Below are 21724 nucleotides of genomic sequence, written 5' to 3'. Positions count from 1 at the left end.
GATTTATTTCCTGTGACTTGAAGGAACAAGTCAAGAGTGTCAAGAGTGGAGTTGCCTCGCTCTGTAGTTACATTCATGTTTAAGAGCTGGCAGTCTCTGGTGCCTCAGATGGTAAAGAATCTGCCTGCAATATGGGAAACCTGTGTTTGGGGTTGGGAAGATCCCCTGGAGGAGGGCACGGCAACCCACTCCAGGAGTCTTGCCTGGAGAATCTCCATGGACAGAGGAGCCTGGCGGGTTACAGTGCATGAGGTCGCAAAGAGTCAGACACGACTGAGTGACTAAGCACAGCACAGCACAGACAACAAGAAGTGTTAAGAAAGAAGTTACCCAATGAAAATAAGACCTCCTTTAGATTAGTTATAAAAATAAGAAGATACAATCCTAACTTCCACAACTGAAATCAGGGCTTGGCTACACTGGAAGTGTTACAAAGAGGCCTCAGCTCCAAATAGTAACACACCGGGCCTAACTTATCTTAAGACGGGACATACTGTAGGTCATGACAGGGTACCATTTAACTCTGGGCCTCAAATTTAAACTGTGGACATTCTCTCAAATGATATTACAGATTCAGTGAGAGATACACTGAAAGCACTGAAAGAACACAGTCGTCACACAGCTTTAAGCTTTTAAACTGTCCCATTTCCAGATACCACAGAGACTGCCGAGCACCACAAATTAATATTTTTTAATAAACCCTTAACTAGCTTGTGAAAAAGACAATTATACTTTGTGTGTGTGCACTAGAGGCATTAATTTGTTAAATGTAAACTTTTAAAATTAACGATTTCTATAACCCCATTTTGAAATTTTACTTTTATATACCTACAACCCAGAAGCCTTTTCAAGTGTTAAAGCCCACGCTGAGCAGCAGTTCTTCCGCTCTGGCTACAGCCTGAGAAAACTACTCCGGGGGCCTGGGTGAAGAGTTATAACTATTCTATTTAGGGCTCATAGTAATACAAAGTGACTTTTTTCACCTTGGAATGGGTGAAGGGATGGATGGACAGAGAGATGGGTAAATGAATGAATGGATCAAAAACAGCATATTAGAGAAACACTCGGAAAGTAGCCTATACTGGGGCTTCCCTGGTGGCTCAGTGGTAAAGAATCTGCCTGTTGATGCAGGAGACATGGGTTCGATCCCTGGGCTGGGAAGATCCCCTCGAGAAGGAAAGGGCAACCCACTTCAGTATTCTCACCTGTAAAATCCCATGGACAGGGGAGCCTGGCAGGCTACAGTCCATGGGGTCACAAAGAGTCAGACACGACTGAGCACACACAGCCCTATACAAGGGACTGCTGCTTTTTTCGCCATGCCACAAGGCTTGTTGGATCTTAGTTCCCCAACCAGGAATTGAACCAAGGTCCTCAGGAGTAAGAGCACAGAGTCCCAACCACTGGACCACCAGGGAACTCCCTTTTCACTACCTTTACGATTTCTCTTGTCATATTTTAACATCTCTGAACAGAGAATGCCTCTTATAATTAATAATATCCTACAAATGCCTTTGGTCAAGTAGTAGCTTTGACACAATTGTCACTGGCTGCTCATATGCAAATAAAAAAGCCACCAAAATTGGCCAAACAGGTGTCAGCAGCTTGGAAGAAAATCCTAATGATTTGAACCTGTGCTGGAATCCCTGAGAACCAATATATAAGGGACAGTGAATCAGCTGCTTAAGCAACATTCCCCATCTGAGGGTGAAATACAGGTCAGTCCTACATAACTACTAAGCCAGGTAGAAACTCAGCACCAAGGCTTTTCATTCTCTTTTAAAGAAATGTAAAGTCACCAATGATCTTGGTGGCCCAAGGGAAATGGAGTATGGAAAACACAGAAACCAGCACCGACGTAAGAGAAGAGTGTGAAGAGTTAAGCCCCTGAAGGTAAAGACGTTTCAACCAATTTACTTCACTTATATTTTTCATTAAGTATATATGAGAAATAGATGATAAAAATATATTTAAGTCTATAAAACAAATTCTAAGTGATAAGAAAGCATTGCATCAGTCTAATTGATGCATTTTTTTTTTTTTTCTTGGTAGAATAGGAAGCAGGAAGGCTTAAAACTGATGGGTACTTAATATTTGAGTCAACAAAACAGAGTGTTCATTTACAGATGTTGCAGATCAAGAAAACACACACAGTGAGCCTATAACTGAAAAGCCCATTGAGTCTCCCAGACCCCTCAATCTCACTTCCCCAGCCCTTCCTTCTGTGTGTTTATCTGTCTCTTTCACTCCTTTCCTGAAGGATAGAGTGCTGGTCTCCACCTTCTCTGGGACTCAGACGTCCACAGATCTGCTGGTCCCATGTTGTCCAGTCCATCTACGCCTGTCATTGTGTTTACAGGTCTCCTGGTTACTTTAATCATAGCTCTCCTTTCCTCCAACCTATTTTCTCATCCCCTGATCTAAGCACAGAAGAGAGAGAGATATATATCGATATACATCGATATACACATACTAGATATTTTTATTTCTTTGCTCTGAAGTCAATAAAATATTTACATTTCTTGCTCAAAGAAAATCAATACAGTAACTTAATTATGACAAAATGGATCAGTGGGAGGTTATAACAGAGTAGAAAACCAAAACCAGGTCTGGAAATGGGAAAAGTTTGTCTGTGTACTTACTACATTGAAAATAGTGGACACAAACCATGTCATTTAATTTCATATGACACTGGGCATTTTTAATTTCATTTTTAAGTAATTTTCCTAAGATCACACGAGCAATGAATGATAGAGACCAAATTCGAAAGCAGGCGGGTATGATTTAAGGCCCATGCCTTTTTTCTGTATATCAGAAATTTAAAAATACAAAATTTATAAATGAAACAGTATACAATTGTGCAACACAAATATACATGTGTGTCATGTGTTATCAAGTTACCTGGCTTGGTGATATATCCGTGGAGGAGGCTGGTGCAAATGTCTTCTCTAAAGTCTCAGGCAAAGAGTGATACATGTCCTTTTCCTCCAGTTTCCAGTAAGTCAGTCCTAATGTGAAAAAATACACAGAATAGATAAAGGTGAGGAAAAAGAATAATAGTGTTTTCTAGAAGAACTTATTTCTACCTAAAGAAAATTAAATATGGGAGGTTTTGGCTACCTGGATACAGAAAATTGAATTTAGAAGGAAAAAAAAAATTCACTTAAATGTCTTGCCATGTAGGAGTCCTAACTTAATAATTAAAATATTTTAAACTGAACTATAAATATTTAAGACTTTTTTTTAATGTGGACCATTTTAAACATCTTTATTGCTTATAATATTGTTTATGTTTTGGTTTTTTGGACCTGAGGCATGTGTGATTAGCTCCCTGACCAGGGATCGAACCTGCACCCCCTGTGTTGGAAGGTGAAGTCTGAACTGCTGGATGGCCAGGGAAGTCCCTAAAATATTTTTTAAAAAGACAACAATTTCTTTATGCAAAGTACAGACTTATACAGGAGCAATGTAAACAACTTAACGATTCAAATGCTTATTGAGCATTTACTATGCTAGCTGCAGGGAGGAGGCAAAAAGACTACAGTGTATATACAGTATGTCAGAAGGTGGCGAGCACTCTCCTCCGGTAAAATTTAAAAACTGGGCGTAAGGGAGGATGCAGTGTGTGTGGAAGGGAGGACAGGTGTTCTTACTGAATAGGATGGTTGAGGTTGGCCGTGTTAGCCATGTATGAGGAGGTTCCCCCCAAAAGGAGTGAGGAGAACATCCACGTACAGGAAGCAGCTGAACAAAACCCCTAAAACGAGAATTCATCTGATATATTTGAGCAAAAAGCCTCCCTGCTAAATCAGAGAAAAGGGGAGACTAGGAGACACTCAGGTCCAACAGCAGGGCTAGATGTCTGTAGGCCTGTGGGAATAAGGACAAACTCTGGGCTCTTATTCTGCACATAGCAGACCCACCGCAGGGTTTATGCAGAGGAGTCACGTGATCGGATCGGTCCTTACAAAGGATCCCACTGGCTACAGTGTTGAAAACAGATGCAAGGTGCAAGGTGAAAGCAGGGAGGCTGGTCAGGAGGCTCATGGGAGCCCAGAGGGCAGGTGATGAGGCTCTGCGAAGGATGAGAGCAGAGAGGTGGTGACTGTTGCTAGCGTCTGGCAACTTTCACAGGCAAAGCTGATTCATCCTAAATCGGATGTGGGATGGTGGAAAAAGGAGTTAGCGTGTAAAGCCATTAAGACTAAAATACGTTCACCATGGAATATACAGAATGGCTCACAGGGGAGTTGAATTTCTTAATTCACTTTGGATATCTGAGAAAACTCTGAGATGATTTTTGTAGCCATTTGAAATAACTGTAAAAAAAAAAAAAAAAACCACTTCTATCTTTTCAAAACTTGTAGCACAAATTAAGGCAAGTGAGGAAGTTACAGATGCAGAGACATAAGACAACACACAATACACCTTAGAAACCCCTTTAGTATACAGTACACGATTATCACCCTAGGAGAAATGCACACATTACTATTTTGAAAAAACTCCTTAAAAATGTAAATATTGGGACTTCCCAGGTGGTTCAGTGGTTAGGACTCCATGCTTCCACTGCAGGGGGCACAGGTTCTATCCCTGATTGGGGAACAAAGATCCCTCATGCCAAGGGGTAAGGCCAGAAAACAAAACAAGTATCATACCTGTTCCTGAATCAGACATCCAAGATTTTGGACCCTCATCTGGTTTGTTGAAGTAAAAAGCTCTAGAATGTGTATCAGCAGTGAAATCAGACTACAAATCAAGAAAGAAAGCCATCAGTTGACAGTATAAAATTGCTAGGCACAAACTGCTGACCCAAGGAATATGAGCCAGGTGTCAAACCCAGGCACAGAGAAACTTTCAGAGGTTCACAGAGAAAGTCAGCCTGGCTTTCCCCATGGTTCCAATAACTGCAAAATGATAGAAATTAACAGTGAAAGATTTTCTATTCCTGTGTAATTTACAAACGTTTATTTTGATTCTCTGTGGAGCCGGAAGAAGAAACCGGAAGCAGGTGTTAAAGAGAGTTCAGAATGAAAACGGATTCCTAATTTGCCATCGATTTCCAAAAGAAATTTCAAGTGCCTAGAATTACAGTCATTTAGTACAAAAATTAATGTAAAAGCCGTAATAGTTCATTTTTATCAGTAAGACTGCAATAAATCAACTCTGAAAACTGCACATAAATAACATGAACTCTAAACAGTAGACTATATCTTATATACAAATAATTGGTTACCAGAAAAGGTTAAAAATGCTTACTTATCCTCATTTCTAATTAAAAACTCCAAGTTAAAATTTCCTTACAATATCTCTGGCATTGTCACAAGAAATCTGTGTTTCCAAACAGATATGTGAAAAGATTATTTTCATCGGAATTTTTATCAGTTCCACCTCCAAACTTTCAATTCCTGTTTATAAGTACATGACTCTATTTGCTTAGAAGCACCCGTGGACCCACTGCCAAAGTAAAAGCACGCTAAAGCTGCTGACATTCTCCCTACCAAGACGGGGATCTCCGCTCAGCCTTCTTTTTCTAGCCTCCTCAGATTCCCAGGTGAAGCCAATGGTAAAGAATTCACCTGTCAGTGCAGGAGACATAAGAGACACGGGTTCGATCCCTGAACTGGGAAGATTCCCTGCAGGAGGGCATGGCAACCCACTCCAGTATTCTTGCCTAGAGAATCCCAAGGACAGAGGAGCCTGGTGGGTTACAGTCCATAGGGTCGCAAAGAGTCGGACATGACTGAGAATGCATGCACAGCTTTCTCAGGCACCACTTTTAACCTCTTTTTCATCAAATGTCTCTTCTACAACTCCCATCTGTTTGAATTTCTGTTGCGTATCTGAACTGAACTGACCAGAAAAGACCTGACTGCAGAAGACTAAGTGAAAAATTCCCAGTGAAATATTTTGTTTTGCACCGGTTCTGAGGCACAAATCCTAAAGTGATAAGCCAACGCACACTGCGTTGGCCGGAGGGGTCTTACCTCACACAATCGTCTGCTGCTCTTCCAGCCCATAAGGCATTGGCTGAAGAAAACAGCCCATTTTTAAAGAGGAAGGAACGTATGGTGCAAGGAAAGCCCTTCCCAAGAAACCAGCCTCAGTCTAGCACGGGACCTTCATCAGTAACCGTCTAAAGCACCTGAAAAACCACAGAGAGGCCACAGCTGGGAAAATGATAACAGCCAGTCTGTCCCAAAGGACCAAGAAAACAAAGACTGGCTGGAGCTTTAGAAAATCCCTGCGCTAAACACTATCCAATTTCAAGATGTGCTTCAGAATAGCTAGACCCCCAAATAAACTATATTATATTAGAAGAAAATTGGATCCCAAGAGAATTCTGATCATAAAGATTCCCCGGATTTAGGCTGAAAATGAAAAGAAAAAAAAAATGAGAGACATGAGAAAGGACGAAATAAAGAGGAAAGTTCCAACTTTTGTGAATCCACAGAATTTGAGAATTAGGCAAGTAAAAAGTACGATTCAGGTGTGGTGTCTTTGTTTCACCAACCCCCATTACCTGAAAGCTGTTTAAAACAGACATACTAAAGAAACTTGATTTCCCCTAATGATTTAATATCAAAAATATCGAATTCACCTTTAAAAAAATAGGAAAACAAAACTTGTTTAGGAGATGATCAAAGAAAAGGAAAAGTTTAAAGAGCATCATGCCCTCGTCACAGCTTTACCCTCTGCCCTACTGAGATCCCCAGAGGCAGAACAGACTACTAGGAAGAACTAACCCCAAACAGCATCTCTCAGACAGTACCTTCAGCTGATCCTTCTGCTCCTTATCAGATTCTCCACTGAATGGAGGAAGAAAACTTGGCCATATCACTGGTTTCAAGCTTTACAGCCCAGAAGACTCACCGGAGGAGCTTCTAAACCACCTGGTAACAGGTCACAACCACACCAATGAGGGCAGACCATCTGGGGCTGGTGGCCAGGTATAAGCAGATTTTTAAAAATTTTTTTATTTGGCTGCGCCAGATCTTAGTTGCAGCATATGGAACCTAGTTTCCCAATCAGAGATCGAACCCAGGCCCCCTACATTGGGAGTGCAGAGTCTTAGCTACTGGACCACCAAGGGAGTGTCCCAGATGTCTGAAGCTCCTAATGACTCTAACGTGCAGCAAATTCTGGGAACCACAGGGCTACATTGAACAAATACTGATCCACAGTCGCAAAAGACAGTGAATACACTGAGATACGCACCACAAATACGTAGTTTATCAGAAGTGAAAAAGTCTCCACTGAGTTTCAGTTAATGTTGAAACAAAAAAAGAAACTAGTATGTATGAAAACATTTTCCTTTTCTGCCAACCTATTCCAATGAAAAAAGCAACTTTCAGTCCAGTCTCCAAATGCTTTTATGCCATTACACCAAACAAGGATATACTGTGTGGGTTCAAAAGAACAGAGCTACCAATACAGCACCAGGCCCAGAGGCTTGATGGTTCATGTAGCTTCTTCACTTTCATTTCCCTCCTCAACACAAATCTGATTAAGTTCAACACCTGATATTAAGAAGCCTAAGTTATCAAGGATTGAAGAAAGAAAATTTACCAAAAGAGAAGTAAATGGTGCCTTATGAAGGCTGAGGGACTGTGTTCTTATGATTTCTATTCTTTAATAGATCTTTTTCAAAGGATGATAGAAAGACTGTTCAGAATAATCAAGACATGACCTGTCTCTAAAGGAATCAAGTTTGTAAAGAGACTTGACTTTGTGATTTCAAGGTATTATATTAAACAATGTTATTCAATGACAATTTAGGCCAAAGGGGCTTTAAAGATATTTAAAACTTACTCAGTATCCGTTAACTCTTTAACAAAAGCAGCTGCTGTATGAGCAAATGGGCCACATAAAATGTAAACATTTAATCTCTTGCAATTTGGATTATAAATTCAAGTTGTCCAAGCTTCAACTGTTTTTATAGAGGCACCTAAAGCATTCACACATATATTACTACTTATTACAACTTAATAGTAATAAAAATTACTTGAGGGTTTTTCAAAAATAGATTACTCTCAGGCTAATTGTAAAGATTTGCAGTACAAAGGGAATTAGGACATTTACAAAATAAATGTTTCATTTTTTTTTTCTAGTACTTTCATTCCTCACTAGCTTTGGTTTCTGGCCTATTAAAGAACCACTACTTGGATTACTGTTTCCCATTCTTAGAGACACCATAAAAGGGAACAAATTAACAATACAAAAGAAAAGGCAAAAAAAATTTACGTTAATGAACAGGTGGTAAACACAATATAATTATCCTGATTATCCGCAGCTAAAGCACACCAGAGTCAAGTGACTTATCACCTACTTTCTCAATTGGTGATTTCTTGGTTTGCTCATCCCCTTGCATAGATTTTGAGTAGCCCTCTTCTTTATGTGCTCTCTTTGGTTGATTCTGCTTCAGCCTTTGAGCCCATGATGTTATCAATTTACTATTTAAAAAGAAAAAAACAAAATACCTCTCTTTAAATGCTGTCTTCAAATAAAACTAAACACTAATAGAGACTATACTTCGAATTGCCTTTCTAATAGCAGAGAGGGGATAGATTTTTATTGAGTTGCATGAATTTCTTTTCACGATATCTTATTATTAAAGGCAAAATGAATAAAAGGACTGACTAGCAGTGATTAACAGTACGTGCAGTCTGTAGCCATGGGACAGAACAAAAACCACCATAGTGGCACCTACAAGTATATCTCCATAGTGAAAACATACTTATTTAGATGGACTTATGGGTACCCAAGATATGAGTTGCTATAGTTAAATACCTTACATTAGATGACATACTTCAGAGACATAAAACTGAACATAATTTTAAGTGATTATTTGCCTTACAAATTCAGCCAAAGTTTCTTTTACTGAAATGTCCCCTGGATGAATTAAAATGTCATTTTTAACTTACAAAATCTCTTCTAATATATAACAAACATAAAATTGAGCATGCTTGTATATAATATTTGGTTTTAAATTATATGAACGTGTGTGACAAAATTCCAGTTGATTCAGTCCTATACTCTAATTTTCAGCAAGTCAATAGTGAGTACAAAATATAAAAGGTATTTTTCTGGCAAGTCTCCCACCCTAAGAGTTTTCGTAGTCTTATTATCAATGGGAAGGCAGTCAGATGTCATTAACATATAGCATGTTTTGCTACTTTCAATTTTCCACAGGCAATAAATAAAAAATTTGATAAAACTGACATGTTGAAACACATCTCATTCCAACTAAAAAGAGCTGTATTTACTAAACATTTTAGCTTATTATAAATGTATTTAACAAGTAAAACTCCCTTCAAGTGATGGAGAAATTCAACTTACTTGTTTGTTTTTCCACTGGATACTTCCGAAATCTTACTTTCACCAAGAAAACTGTGTTCAAATTCACTGGGAAATATGGGAGTATCTTCCTTTAAAGAAGCACAAAACTCTTCATTTGGATGGATATAAAAACTCTGGGTTCTCACACCATCTCCAAGTGGCTCCGCTGGCAGCACTGGTGCTCCAAATTGTCCTTCAGAAGCCTCTATGTGCTCCATGAAATCCTGAGCGTCCTTAGATTTGTAGGTGTTTAGTTCTGAGACGCAAAAGGTTCCATACCCACTGCTCACTGAGCTACTATCCACATTGCAGTCTGGTTGCGACAAGGATGCTTCTTGCTGCATTTCAGACTCTTCAGACTTAGGATAACTGATAGCATATTCATTTCTCTCACCGTTTTCAGAAAAAAAACCCATTTGACTTTCTGAAGATCTTTGTTTGCTTAAAGAACTTCTATCATAGGAAGCCCAGGAAGCATTATTGGTCTGTAACTTGACTAAATTTTTTATTTCCTCCTGTATACGCTAAAAATAAAAAAGAGATTTGGGGGAAAAAAAAAAAAAGAGATTTGGCTAAGAATGTATATTAAATATACATTTTCATAAATGTCTTAAATACACTGCATTTAAAAATAAGAGCTACTACTCTAAAGATGACACTTGTGCCTTACATTTAATTTATAAGCAAAACTGATATAAAGAATTAACTCACTGCGGGCCTCTCGTCTTCTGAGATGCCCCACACTCTGACTGTAGAGTGTGTTTCTCCCAGGGCCGCTCTTGCCTTTTGAGACAGACTGTATTCTGTCTGTGGAATGTGTGCCTCTATAGGTAAATCCACTTAACTATTACCTTGGTTTTCACTGAGTTCTGTCTTCAATGAGACATAAAGAACCTGAGCTTCAGTAGGCCCTGACACTAGGAATTAAGCCCCTACCCGGGTGGAGGACGGAACTATGATGCCCACCCTCCTGACTTCAGTCTACTAAAGCATGGACTCTGTAGATCTCTGCCCCAATTCTATGCTGAATTCTCCTCTGCTCAAGCCCCCTCGTGAATATGCATGTGCCCTTAGTTTAAAACTTCCTCAATTTTACAGTTCAGGGAGATACTGCTTTGGGTGTTCTCCTTACTTGCTGCAAGTAATTAATCCTTCCTTCTCAAAAAAAAAAAAAAAAAAAGAATTAACTAATTGGTTCTTCTAAAAATTTTACAATGTAAAACAAGAATCAATATAAAGAACAACTTACTTGAATTTGGTTGTGAAATTGCTCCTGCTGAGCCACTATCTGCTCTTGGCACTGTTTTTCCACCAAATTGAATAGCTGTAACCACCTGGTCTATTAAATTATAAAATATTTTGGTTAAAAACAATTTTTTAACCTAGTATTTCACAGAAATATTCCTCCAAAGGGGAAGGGCCTTTTAAAAATGTATTTTTAATGTAAAAATTTTAAGCTAAATTAGCTATGAAACTATAAAATTAGTTATAAAAATGCAAAAATACAAGGACATAGGCTTGGGCACCCCTTTATGTTACCTGTGGTCTGGGTAAACTTGAAGGTCTCAATAAATCTGATTAACTTGATGTCATCTGCTACCTTTCTAATTAATCAACAACTGCCGGTAGATGCACTTCAAATTTGTCTTAAGCCCCTCTTCCTTTCCTCATAACAGCCAATAGTATTCTTAAACTTTAACTTGGACCCCCCCCCCACATCTTAAAACAAAAAACAGTTTGGTTTATGAGAATTTGACCCCAAATTAATTTTTCAAGTTAAAAAAAAAACATTTGAGAGTAAGATATTAAAGTGTTTTAAACACTGCAGCAGCTAAAAAAAAAAAAAAAAAAGAATCTGAAAACCTATGGAAGAAACCTAAGATTTCCTTCTGAGCCCCTTTTAGGTCCTGAACCATCCTGACCAACCAACAGTAGTTAGTAACTAGATGAGGCCAAAACACAAGAGGGGAGTATGAATTCTCCAGAGGCTGCATTCAAACTAAAGGCTGGTCTACTTTCAGTAACAGTTCAGTTCAGTTTGCTCAGTCGTGTCCGACTCTTTGTGACCCCCATGGACTGAGCCAGGCCTCCCTGTCCATCACCAACTCCCAGAGCCTATTCAAAGTCATGTCCATTGCGTCGGTGATGCCATCCAACCATCTCATCCTCTGTTGCTCCCTTCTCCTCCTGCCTTCAAACTTTCCCAGGATCAGAGTCTTTTCAAATGAGTTGGTTCTTCACATCAGGTGGCCCAAAGTATTGGAGTCTCAGCTTCAACATCAGTCCTTCCAATGAATATTCAGGACTGATTTCCTTTAGAATGGACTGGTTGGATCTCCTTGCAATCCAAGGGACTCTCAAGAGTCTTCTCCAACACCACAGTTCAAAAGCATCAATTCTTTGGCGCTCAGCTTTCTTTATAGTCCAACTCTCACATCCATACATGACTACTGGAAAAACCATAGCTTTAACTAGGCGGACCTTTGTTGGTAAAGCAATGTTTCTGCTTGTTAATATGCTGTTTAGGTTGGTCATAGCTTTTCTTCCAAGGAGCGAGCGTCTGTGGTCACCATCTGCAGTGATTTCGGAGCCCAAAATATAAAATAAACAAACAGTATGCAACAATATATAATGTCAAAAAGTAGCTACTGCGACAACTGGCTTTCTTGTTTAAAACCGTCCAGTGTCTTTCCATTCCATTTCCATTCCAGTGTCATTTCCATTCCATTCTATTCCCTACAGGGCCCTGTGTGATCTGGGTTGCACACACCTCCCAGCTTCCTCTCAAATCTCTTTGTCCCTTTCATGACACACACTGGCCTCGCTGGCCTCCCTCTGTTCCCTGGACATGCCCAAACTGTCTTTCGCCTCAAAAGTCTTATACTGACACTTATACTGACACACCCTCTACCGGGAAAGCTTTCTCCCCAGCTCTCAACATGGCTGGCTTCTTCCCATCCCGCAATTTCAGCTTAATTATCCTCATCTCTCTAAGAGTTTTCCAAACCATCCTTACAGGCACTCTCTTTCTTGGCATCCTGTTTAGTTCCTTCAGAGCATTTAGCACAATCAGCAAATACCTCATTTGTTCACTTGGGTTTACCAGTCTCCCTCCCATCCCTGCCTGCACTCCAGCACCTAGGATACAAGACCAAGTTAAGAATGGGCACTCAGATATATAGTCTAAACAAACATAACAATGGATATTGAAAGCTGAAGGAAATAAGCCCTGAATATCTGGAAGGACTGAGGCTGAAACTGAAGCTCCAATACTCTGGCCACCTGATGTGAAGAGCCGACTCAATGGAAAAGACTGAGGCTGGGAAAGACTGGGAGCAAAAGGAGAAGGAGGCGACAGAGGATGAAATGGTTGGATGGCATCACTGACTCAATGGACACGAGTCTGAACAAACTCAGGGAGATAGTGAACAACAGGGAAGCCTGGCATGCTTCTGTTCATGGAGTCACAAAGAGTTGAACATGACTCAGCGGTGGAACAACAACTGCAAGCTGAACTTTTCCTGGTATTATAGATCACACAATCCAGTGATCCTCCCCATTCATGGTGAAAGCCATTTACACAACATAACAGAATTAAGTTGAAATCTGTATAACAGTATTAAGGTAAAGGGGAGAAAACCTCAAGATTGGAAAAGAAAGCCTTAAATGAAATATGAGGGCACTGACAGGAAGTGAGAATTCTAAATCAACTGACTTCAGGACAAAGCGGACTAGATCAAATCAAGTCCCGTACTCTCTCAGCTTACAAAGTACCTTATATTAATGAAAACAGAAAAGAAACAATCTAGCAACAGTTTTCTCAAGTTATACCCCTGTACCTTTAGGTGTTATTTTTAATCTGATACAGTTATTATTCACATAAAGCTTAACTATAATAATGATAGAATGACAATTTAATAAAAATAATGGCTTCATAGTATGTGAGACAAGATATTAATCACATCCTTATCATCATTTTCTTATTTAGGATACAAATGAAGAGAGTTCATTCAGGCTATAAATTAGTGAAGACTTTTGTTTTTCTGAGACAGATTTTATTGTTTACCCTTTAATTTTAAATAAAGTAACTTAAAGAATATTAATACAGTGATAACATTATATGCTTAATTGTTAAGAAGGGCTATTATACATTTCAAACTAAAGTGATTTGTACTACCTGCACTTTATATATTGCTGGAGGATATGGGCACCTGACTGAAGTTTTTCTGTGAACGCAGTTTTCTGCTGCTATCAGCCTGCATGGGATTGCTATAGTCTGGTTCCCTAGTCTGACCTGGTAAATACCCTGTGGGCTTTCCCATAGTTCTGACTCCCACCTCTTCCACCAACTTGTGTGATTCTGAACAAGTAAATTTAATTTCTTTATACTTCAGTTTCCTAGTTTAAGGAGATATACATTCCTTTATTGTCTTTAAAATCCAGTGTGTATTTTTTTGGCGTGGGGGTGGGGGCTGTGCTGGGTCCTTGCTGCTGTGCAGGGGCTTTTCTCTAGTTGCAGCGAGCAGGAGCTGCTCTTTAGTTGAGGTCCATAGGCTTCTTATTGCAATAGCTTCTCGTTGCAGAGCACAGGCTTAGTTGGCACACAGGCTTAGGTGCTCTGCGGCATGTGGAATCTTCCCAGATTAGGGATCAAACCTGGGTCTCCTGCATTGGCAGGCAGATTCTTTACCACTGAGCCACCAGCGAAGCCCTCAGTTTCCTAATTTATAAAATGGCAATAACAACACGTTATTTGTGGCTGTGAGGATTAAATTTTAAATATGATGCCTGCAAGGCAAGGATCTCAATGGGGGAACTATATGTTGAAATCTATGAGGTCATGGTTGTCACAAAGATAGTGGGAGCACCACTAGCATTTAGGGGGCATGGTCCAGGGATACAAAACACAGGACAGTCTCCACAATAAGGAACTGTCCCGTGTCCATTTTATTACCTAATAAGGTTGAGGGCCACTGACAGAAAGTATCTCGTATACCGCCTGGCAAATAGGTAAGCAATAATCATCAGATAATTGTTATTATTATAATCAGTAGTGCTAAATAATTAAAATGCTATAGATAATGATATGCTTTACAATTTTCTTATAATCATAGAAATATTAGCAAGTACTTTAAAATGCATTAGAGAAGTTGCCTGGGGGTCCAGTGATTAGGACTCGGTGCATTCACTGCAGTGGACTCAGTTTCAATCCCTGGTCGGGGAACTAAGATTCCACAAGCCACACAGCACAGCCAAAACCAAACAAAAAGAGTATCTTAAAGTATTTCTACAGAAATGTGTTAATAGATTCTTTCCTGATAGAATAAAAATATATAACCTTCCTGAGTTTAAGCAGTGATAAACCTTCTACAGAGCTCTGGAAGAGATCTGGTGATGACCTGATTCTTTAGAATTCTTTTATTAAGAAGAGAAGTTTTAATAAAAGAATTCTAAAGAATCAGGTCATCACCAGATCTCTTCCAGAGCTCTGTAGAAGGTTTAGTTCTTTAATAATGTACATTAGCTTCTTACAACTGGTAGAAATCAGACAAATGTTACTATTCCAAAAGAAAGGTATAAACATGAAATTCACGGAAGAGTCAGGAATAAGACTTACACGACATTTACCCTCCCATTCTTTCTAAAGTACTATCCTAAAGCATCAGAGGCCTTTATTTTCATATGTTACAAAAACACACAAAACAAATTCAAGAAGTTTTACTGAAATGGCCAAAATAGCATTTCACTTTCCGTCAAAGTACGAAATAGCTTACAAAGCTCTTCAGTGAATAATCAATTATATGCCTACATTATGAAAATTAAAGTCAGTGAATACGAAACATAATTTTAAAAACCTGTTAGATCACAGAAGAAAGGGCAGAAAGAAACCAGTTCAAATGTTAGGAGGTTTAAGCAGCTAGCTGGTATCCTGGCATGTAATAATCTATGTCTTAAATTCACAAATATAATCTGATTCTGATTGAAGATGTTGATTTCAAAGATTTCACATAAAACTTTCTAGTTAAAAATGAATTTACCAGACGTCAAGCCACATTCAGGCAATTTGCCTCATTTTTTTTTAAAGCACTAGGGGACACATTTCATAAAACATTCCATTATTATTTACATCATTTTACAAGGACATTTTATAGGTCTTTTGCATTAGCACATACTGATCATTATGTGGAAAAAAAAGTATAAAAAATTAAACAGTTTTCTTTTAAGTTTGCCATAACAGTCATTTTTATAACTCTAACGATTATGGATAATGAATATAAGTAGCTATTACTGATTTCTTAAACCAGATAATCTTTCATTCTATTTATTCCACATTCTGAAAATTAACACAGATTATAGTCTTAGAACTATAATTAACATTTAAAACAAAATTTACTGCTCTCTAAATAAAGAATTTAATAATAACGTTTTATACATTTCTACAAAGCATTACCAACCTAGCCTTGGAAAAGTGTATCGTGGGCATTACTGCATGACACAAAATTTACATATAAATATTCTTTTAACTATTAAATTTTTATATCGCAATTTAACCTATGGACAAAAGAGCGAGCCACTTGACCTGAATAATCAATGTAAGTCAATAAAGCACAGCTAAACGCAATAAGGTATGAAACAGAAGCCTTATTTATAAACAGAGCATTCAAAATATTTCAAAGTGAATTTATGTTTTACAAAATCATGACAATTCTGTTTAAGTTACTTAAAAGATTAGGATTAGTAACAAACATCAATAACTTGGTTGACGATTCTCATTTTTCTGAAAAAAGACATTTTAGTTTATAAAAACTAACAAAAAAACCTAACAAAGTATAACAAAGTATTTTAGTTCACATTCACAATATATAAATTAGAATGTCTAATTTATATATTAGTGAATATATTGTTAAAATGTACTTTTGATCATCTTGTTCACATTTGTTCTATATTGTTCCTTAATTAATATACTTGACTGCTTTATTCTAGCAATAACTTAAGTATCATGCTCTTTAGAATATAAATTGCTAGTAATTTAGAGTTTAGTAGAGGCATATTCATAAACAGAAATTGTTTAATTCCAAAAATAAAACAAAACTAGATACCTCACAGTTTTTCCAAAGTTCCGAATCAGTCTTTCCACTGTTTTGTAGCTCTTGCATTAAAGAGGTGAGGACTTCAACTGTACCTTGAATTACAGATGGTCTGGTCTTCCCTGAGAAAGAGGATACCCCATTTGTACTAAGGTGGGGACTACTTCTGTTGAAACATAAATAATTCACATGGTTTTCTTCATTCTACCAAAGTGTTGAATAATTCAGCAGTTCAAGATTTAGCAGAGCAGTACAAAACTACTGATACTTAATCCTACTTAAGAGCACCTCATTTGCTGAAAATCTGATCACAAGTTTGTCCGTGAAAGGAAAACAGCAGTGAAAAGACAGATAGCACTTAATTATATTTTTAAGAACAAAACAGAAAGACCTTCAGAAGGGAGAGAATACTCCAAAGTAGAGCAGAAGATAAAAGTGTATGCTAAACAATAAGGAAAATTCTCAGTGACTCTGATCTAAATTACTCCAGAGGAGTATTTCACTCCACTTTAAGAGCAGTCCTTTATTGTAATAGAGATCCTTTCTCCACTGCCCAGAATTACAGTCACGTCTTGTTAACTGGATCCCCCTAATTTGGCATGATAAGCTCATGCTTATCTTTGCACTGTCTTTGAATAAAAGTAGTGCCAAGCAAATTAGTAGCAGATATTCAGGACTTATTTAGCCTATTCAATGTATAAAATAGCACTAATTTTTCCCAGGAGGACTGCTTTTCCAAATCTGAGAGGAGTTTATTTCAGATTTGCTTTATAAAAACACAAGGCATAATTAGGGACATTAAAATTTATTTAAATTCCAACCACTGAAAGGTCATTTTTCTTTTATTTATTGATACTCTGCTTTGTTTCACAAACAATTTGTGAAAAAGAGGACACTAATGAAAATAACAGTAATATAATAAAGACTTAGGATCAGAAAAATACTAATAAAAATTCAAGGGAAAGAACATAATATGGTATTCATTAAGGGTTTAATACACAATTACAGTTGTATAATAATCAAGTTTAAATTTGGCCAATTTAACTGCCAGTCACAATAAAAGGGAGACAGTTCAGTGACATAATTTTCATTAGAAAGGCACATTTAAGTTCCTCCAGGCAAATCAAACACTATGTTCTAAAAAGGATTTCTTCTAGACGTAATTTCAAAAGGGCTGCCAAATGATGACACAGGAAACAAAAAGCGTGGCCAACATTCAGGAAGTAGGTACAGATTACGATGGCAAGTGTTTCTGGACCATGTCCCATGCTTTTTTTTTTCTTCTCCCTTTTTACCCTACTTTATGCTTTCTCATTTTATATATTCTTATAAGCTGCCTTAAATTTCTCCAGAGGAGGGCAAAGAATAAACAAATCTTTTAAGGAATTTATTTAAAATACACAATTTCTTCAAGATCTATTACTGTGTGCAAGTTTGCTCCTTTACCAGTAAGCGCCAGACTGCTGTGTTTCTGCTTTACTGTACTTGCTTTTTATAGGTGATAAATGGCCTCTGCCTCTTTGCTGTTTGTAAGCTAATGCAAATTCTGAAGCTGGGGTGCTTTAGTTCATGGGGTCTCAAAGAACTGGACATGACTTAATGACTGAATAACAACAAAAAGTTTAGAAACCAAATAATCAACTTGTCTGACCATGTAAAAAAATGAGAGTAAACAGGCCCTGATTCAAACAAACCAAACATGGGATAATTTAAAAAGAAATGCATAAAATGCATTGTTTGGTAGCATCTATTTTGTCAACTCCGCCTGCTTTTTTGCTAACTTCCTAGTATTCAATTTTTTTTCAATCTTGAAATTGCTACTTTCAAGACTGGTGAGGTATTCCTGCAACATGAAACATTATTTTTCCTCTTAATTTCAAAATGGAGAAACAATATTTAGGCAATTAAATTTTAAAGATATGCTTGTAATTTACCAAAAAAAAAAAAAAATGTAAAGAGAACTGCATCTAGCAAAACAAGTTCTTTTTCACAACGTTCCCCATACGAAAGCGTATCTCTGAGAGAAATGAAGAACATGGAAGTACTGAAATTATTCTTAAACAACTGTCCTTGAACGGTTCCTGATCTCAGTTTTCAGGTTTTAAAAATGCAAACAGTAAGTATGACACTATTTGTATAAACTGGCAAATTATGCAAATGAAGTTATTTTGATTTGTCATTACATTAAAAAATCTATTCCCATTCTTACCTATTAGTATTTAAGTTCAGTCCAAGAGAATGAGGAGAATTTTTTATATCAGATTCTATAGAAGATGAAGCTTTCTGTGAGGGCTTCCCCAAGTCAAAATCTTCCATAGTGTACAGAAATTGTTACACGCTCTCATTTGAAAATTCAGGTTCTTGCACTGTTTGAAGAAACTGAATCTGAGTCATCTTCAGATGCTTCATCGTCTACAGGCATTTTCAGTTGCTGACATTCAGAAGTGAAATATCTGAAGGTCCCAGGAGAGTCTGAAAATGAATGGGGAACAAAATACTATTACAAAAAACTTTGTCAAACCTTTAGAAACCTTGATCCTTTTATACAAATCTACATTAAGGACAGCAACACTTTTCGTAATAGCCAAAATTCAGAAACAATTCCAATGTCCATCAACTGTTGGATAAATAAATGTGGTGTATCCATATGACGTGAAGAGCGGATTCACTGGAAAAGACCCTGATGCTGGGAAAGACTGAAAGCAAAAGGAGAAGTGGGCCGCAGAGGATGAAACGGGTAGACAGCATCACTGACTCAATGGACACGAATCTGAACAAACTCCAAGAGATAAGGGAGGACAGAAAAGCCTGGCATGCCACAGTCCACTGGGTCACAAACAGTCAGACAAGGCTTAGTGACTGAACAACAACAATCCATATAATATTTCTCAGTCATAGAAAGTAATAAAGTGCGCAATTATGCTACACTGTGGATAAACATTTAAAACATTATGCTAAAGGGAATTCTCCAGCGGTCCAGGGGTTAGGGCTCAGGCCTGTCACTGCTGTGGGCCCAGGTTCAATCCCTGGCGGAGGAACTAAGACCCTGCAAGCAGCACAAGGTGTAGCCAAAAAAAAATACACACACACACACACACACACAAAATAAAAGAAGCCCAACAAAAGACCATATTATATGATTCCATTTATACAAAGGATCTAGAGTAGGCAAATCTATAGAGAAAGAAAGGAGACAAATGGTTGCCAGGAGCTGGGAGGAGAGAATGAGACTGACCAAAATGGGCATAGGGTGTCTTTCTGGGGAGATGAAAAGTTCTAGAATTAGACAGTGGTGATGAATAGCACAACCCTGTGACTATACTAAAAAAATCACTGAATTGTACACTTTAAAAGAATAAATTTTATGGTAACTTGTATCTCAATACAAAATCTACAATAACAGTGATTTACAGAAGTAGCAGTAGGAGTTGAAGGCAGGAGAAGGGGTCAACAGAGGATGAGATGGTTGGATGGCATCACTGACTCGACGGACATGAGTTTGAGTAAGCTCCAGGAGTTGGTGATGGACAGGGAAGCCTGGTGTGCTGCAGTCCATGGGGTCGAAAAGAGTCGTACATGACTGAGCGACTGAACTGAACTAGTATTTTTTCAGGTAACGTTTCAAAACTTTAGATGCTTAATGAGCAAGGTTCCAGACACAATTCTGTGTAATAATTGGAAAACTTACATGCCTTGTTCATTCCTTTTTTTTTTTGGTTGTTCATTCCTTTAATATTTTATCAAGCATGCTTGTTGATTTATACCATGAACAGATGAATGGGAACTACTTACTATTTAATTTGGTACTGAAAACAGCCAGTTAAACTGTTAACAATGCTTGTTTCCCCACTGAAGGTGGGGGTGGAAAGAATGCATTTTGCACTGTATACTATATACACAGAGTACTTTAAATTACTTCTGAAAAAATAAACTATTTGCCAGGTCCACTAAAATTTAACTGAAGCTAGATGTACAGAGGTAAACTGGCTATAACAAGTCAATTGCCTCCTTTTTAAGGAATTCATGTACTTAAAAAAAAAAAAAAAAACAAGCCAAGGAATAACAGGGGGAAAAAAGAATAAAAGAAAACCTATGCTGCTGACAAGATGGAAGCTTTAGGGGACGCAATGGAGGAAAATAATTCTGGTTCCTCTACGTTCCCACTTTCTACGGCCTGGTTTTACAAAGGACAACGTTGAAAAAAAGCATCAGCTCACAAAGGAACCGTTTCCTTCAGGGACAGGTGTGAAGGCCAAGGGTAACCCGATCTAGCTAAATGGATTTCTCCCCAGTGACTCAGCCCATCACCAACGACAAAGGATACTGACAAACTCAGGGGCCGCACCTTCCATCTGGCAATGAAAATACCTGAATTCAAATCACCTTGGTCTTCCACCAGGAAAACGCAAGCTCTCTGGGGACATGGATCTGCATGCAACCCCATCTATTATTTCCCCCGTTGAGTTAATCCGGACGCAGTAGACCCAGATGCATCTTGAAATGTGATGATGCCTCCCCAGCACAGCGTGAAGGTGGGGAGAGGGATGCGGGGGGATGAGTTTTTTAAAAAAGATATACAATGCAGAATTTTAAGAACCTGATGGAGAATGGATATAAGAACGGAGACGTTTTTGTATCTCCCACAAACAAAATATGACGCTTTGGATACCCCCAGTTCCAAAAGGGTAAAAGGGAGTTAGGAGGAAAGGGAACGACTGATACGGGGTCTGCTGAGAATATTAAAGTTAACCAGGCGTTCTGCTTTGTTGGGAACCCGAGAAGGGGAAAGAAGGGATGATTTCAGGGTTTGAGGCCAGATTCTGACATTTTCGCGCTGACAGCCAGACCGCCGCTGCTGGTTCTCGCCTAAATCGTAGTCAGCAGGGAGGCCGGAGTTAAAACTGTCGGTGCAACAACTACAGTACTGATTCTCAAAGGAAGCCCAGGAACCTGGTCAAAAAAAAAAAAAAAAGAAGAAAAGCGAAATCCCTCAAGCCCCCCGCCCCTGGGCAAGAGGCGCTCAGCGATTGGGCCGCGCGGGTGTCACTCAAGGGCACAGAGTCTAGAAAAGGCGTACGGACCGGGAGAAAGCCCCCACACGCCCGCGGGCTCCGGTGGGGTGGTGTCACCTGACTGTTGTCTTCCCCCGCCCTAACCCATCAGCACACTCAGGGGTCCGTTGGCTCGGTGTCCTCGACGTCGCGTCCCCTGTCCCCTGCGACTGGCAGCTCCCAGCAGGCCGGCGGCCACTTACCTGGCCGCCGCCCCCCCCGCCCGTGGCACGGGCGGGGGCCCGGGGC

The 21724-nt window shown here is 38.7% G+C and overlaps 1 protein-coding gene across 7 annotated transcripts in view; it reads right to left on the bottom strand.

The window, feature by feature from the left end:
• Window positions 1-21693, bottom strand: part of MPHOSPH9 (M-phase phosphoprotein 9) — a 55223-nt gene extending 33530 nt beyond the window's left edge. For 2 of the 7 annotated variants that reach the window (XR_825384.1, XM_010841301.1), the window contains exons 1-8: window positions 20808-21430; window positions 18634-18896; window positions 16437-16590; window positions 10586-10675; window positions 9337-9860; window positions 8327-8450; window positions 4656-4746; window positions 2902-3008 (exon numbers count right to left, since the gene is read on the bottom strand). Coding sequence is in view for 6 of the 7 variants with exons in the window: in XM_010841301.1 (XP_010839603.1) it covers window positions 2902-3008; window positions 4656-4746; window positions 8327-8450; window positions 9337-9860; window positions 10586-10675; window positions 16437-16590; window positions 18634-18740 (1197 nt within the window). In the remaining variant the exon portion in view is untranslated. Of the gene's footprint in view, window positions 1-2901; window positions 3009-4655; window positions 4747-8326; window positions 8451-9336; window positions 9861-10585; window positions 10676-16436; window positions 16591-18633; window positions 18897-20807; window positions 21432-21505; window positions 21530-21553 lie in introns of those variants that run through there. The other 5 variants (XM_010841306.1, XM_010841308.1, XM_010841302.1 and 2 more) reach the window with 4 other exon arrangements.
• Window positions 21694-21724: the final 31 nt, after the last annotated feature.

This window comes from Bison bison, unplaced genomic scaffold (assembly GCF_000754665.1).
Source record: "Bison bison bison isolate TAMUID 2011002044 unplaced genomic scaffold, Bison_UMD1.0 scf7180017864160, whole genome shotgun sequence".
NCBI lineage: Eukaryota > Metazoa > Chordata > Mammalia > Artiodactyla > Bovidae > Bison > Bison bison.
The sequence above is the reverse complement of the archived record's forward strand: the minus strand, read 5'-3'. Positions and strand labels throughout refer to the sequence as shown.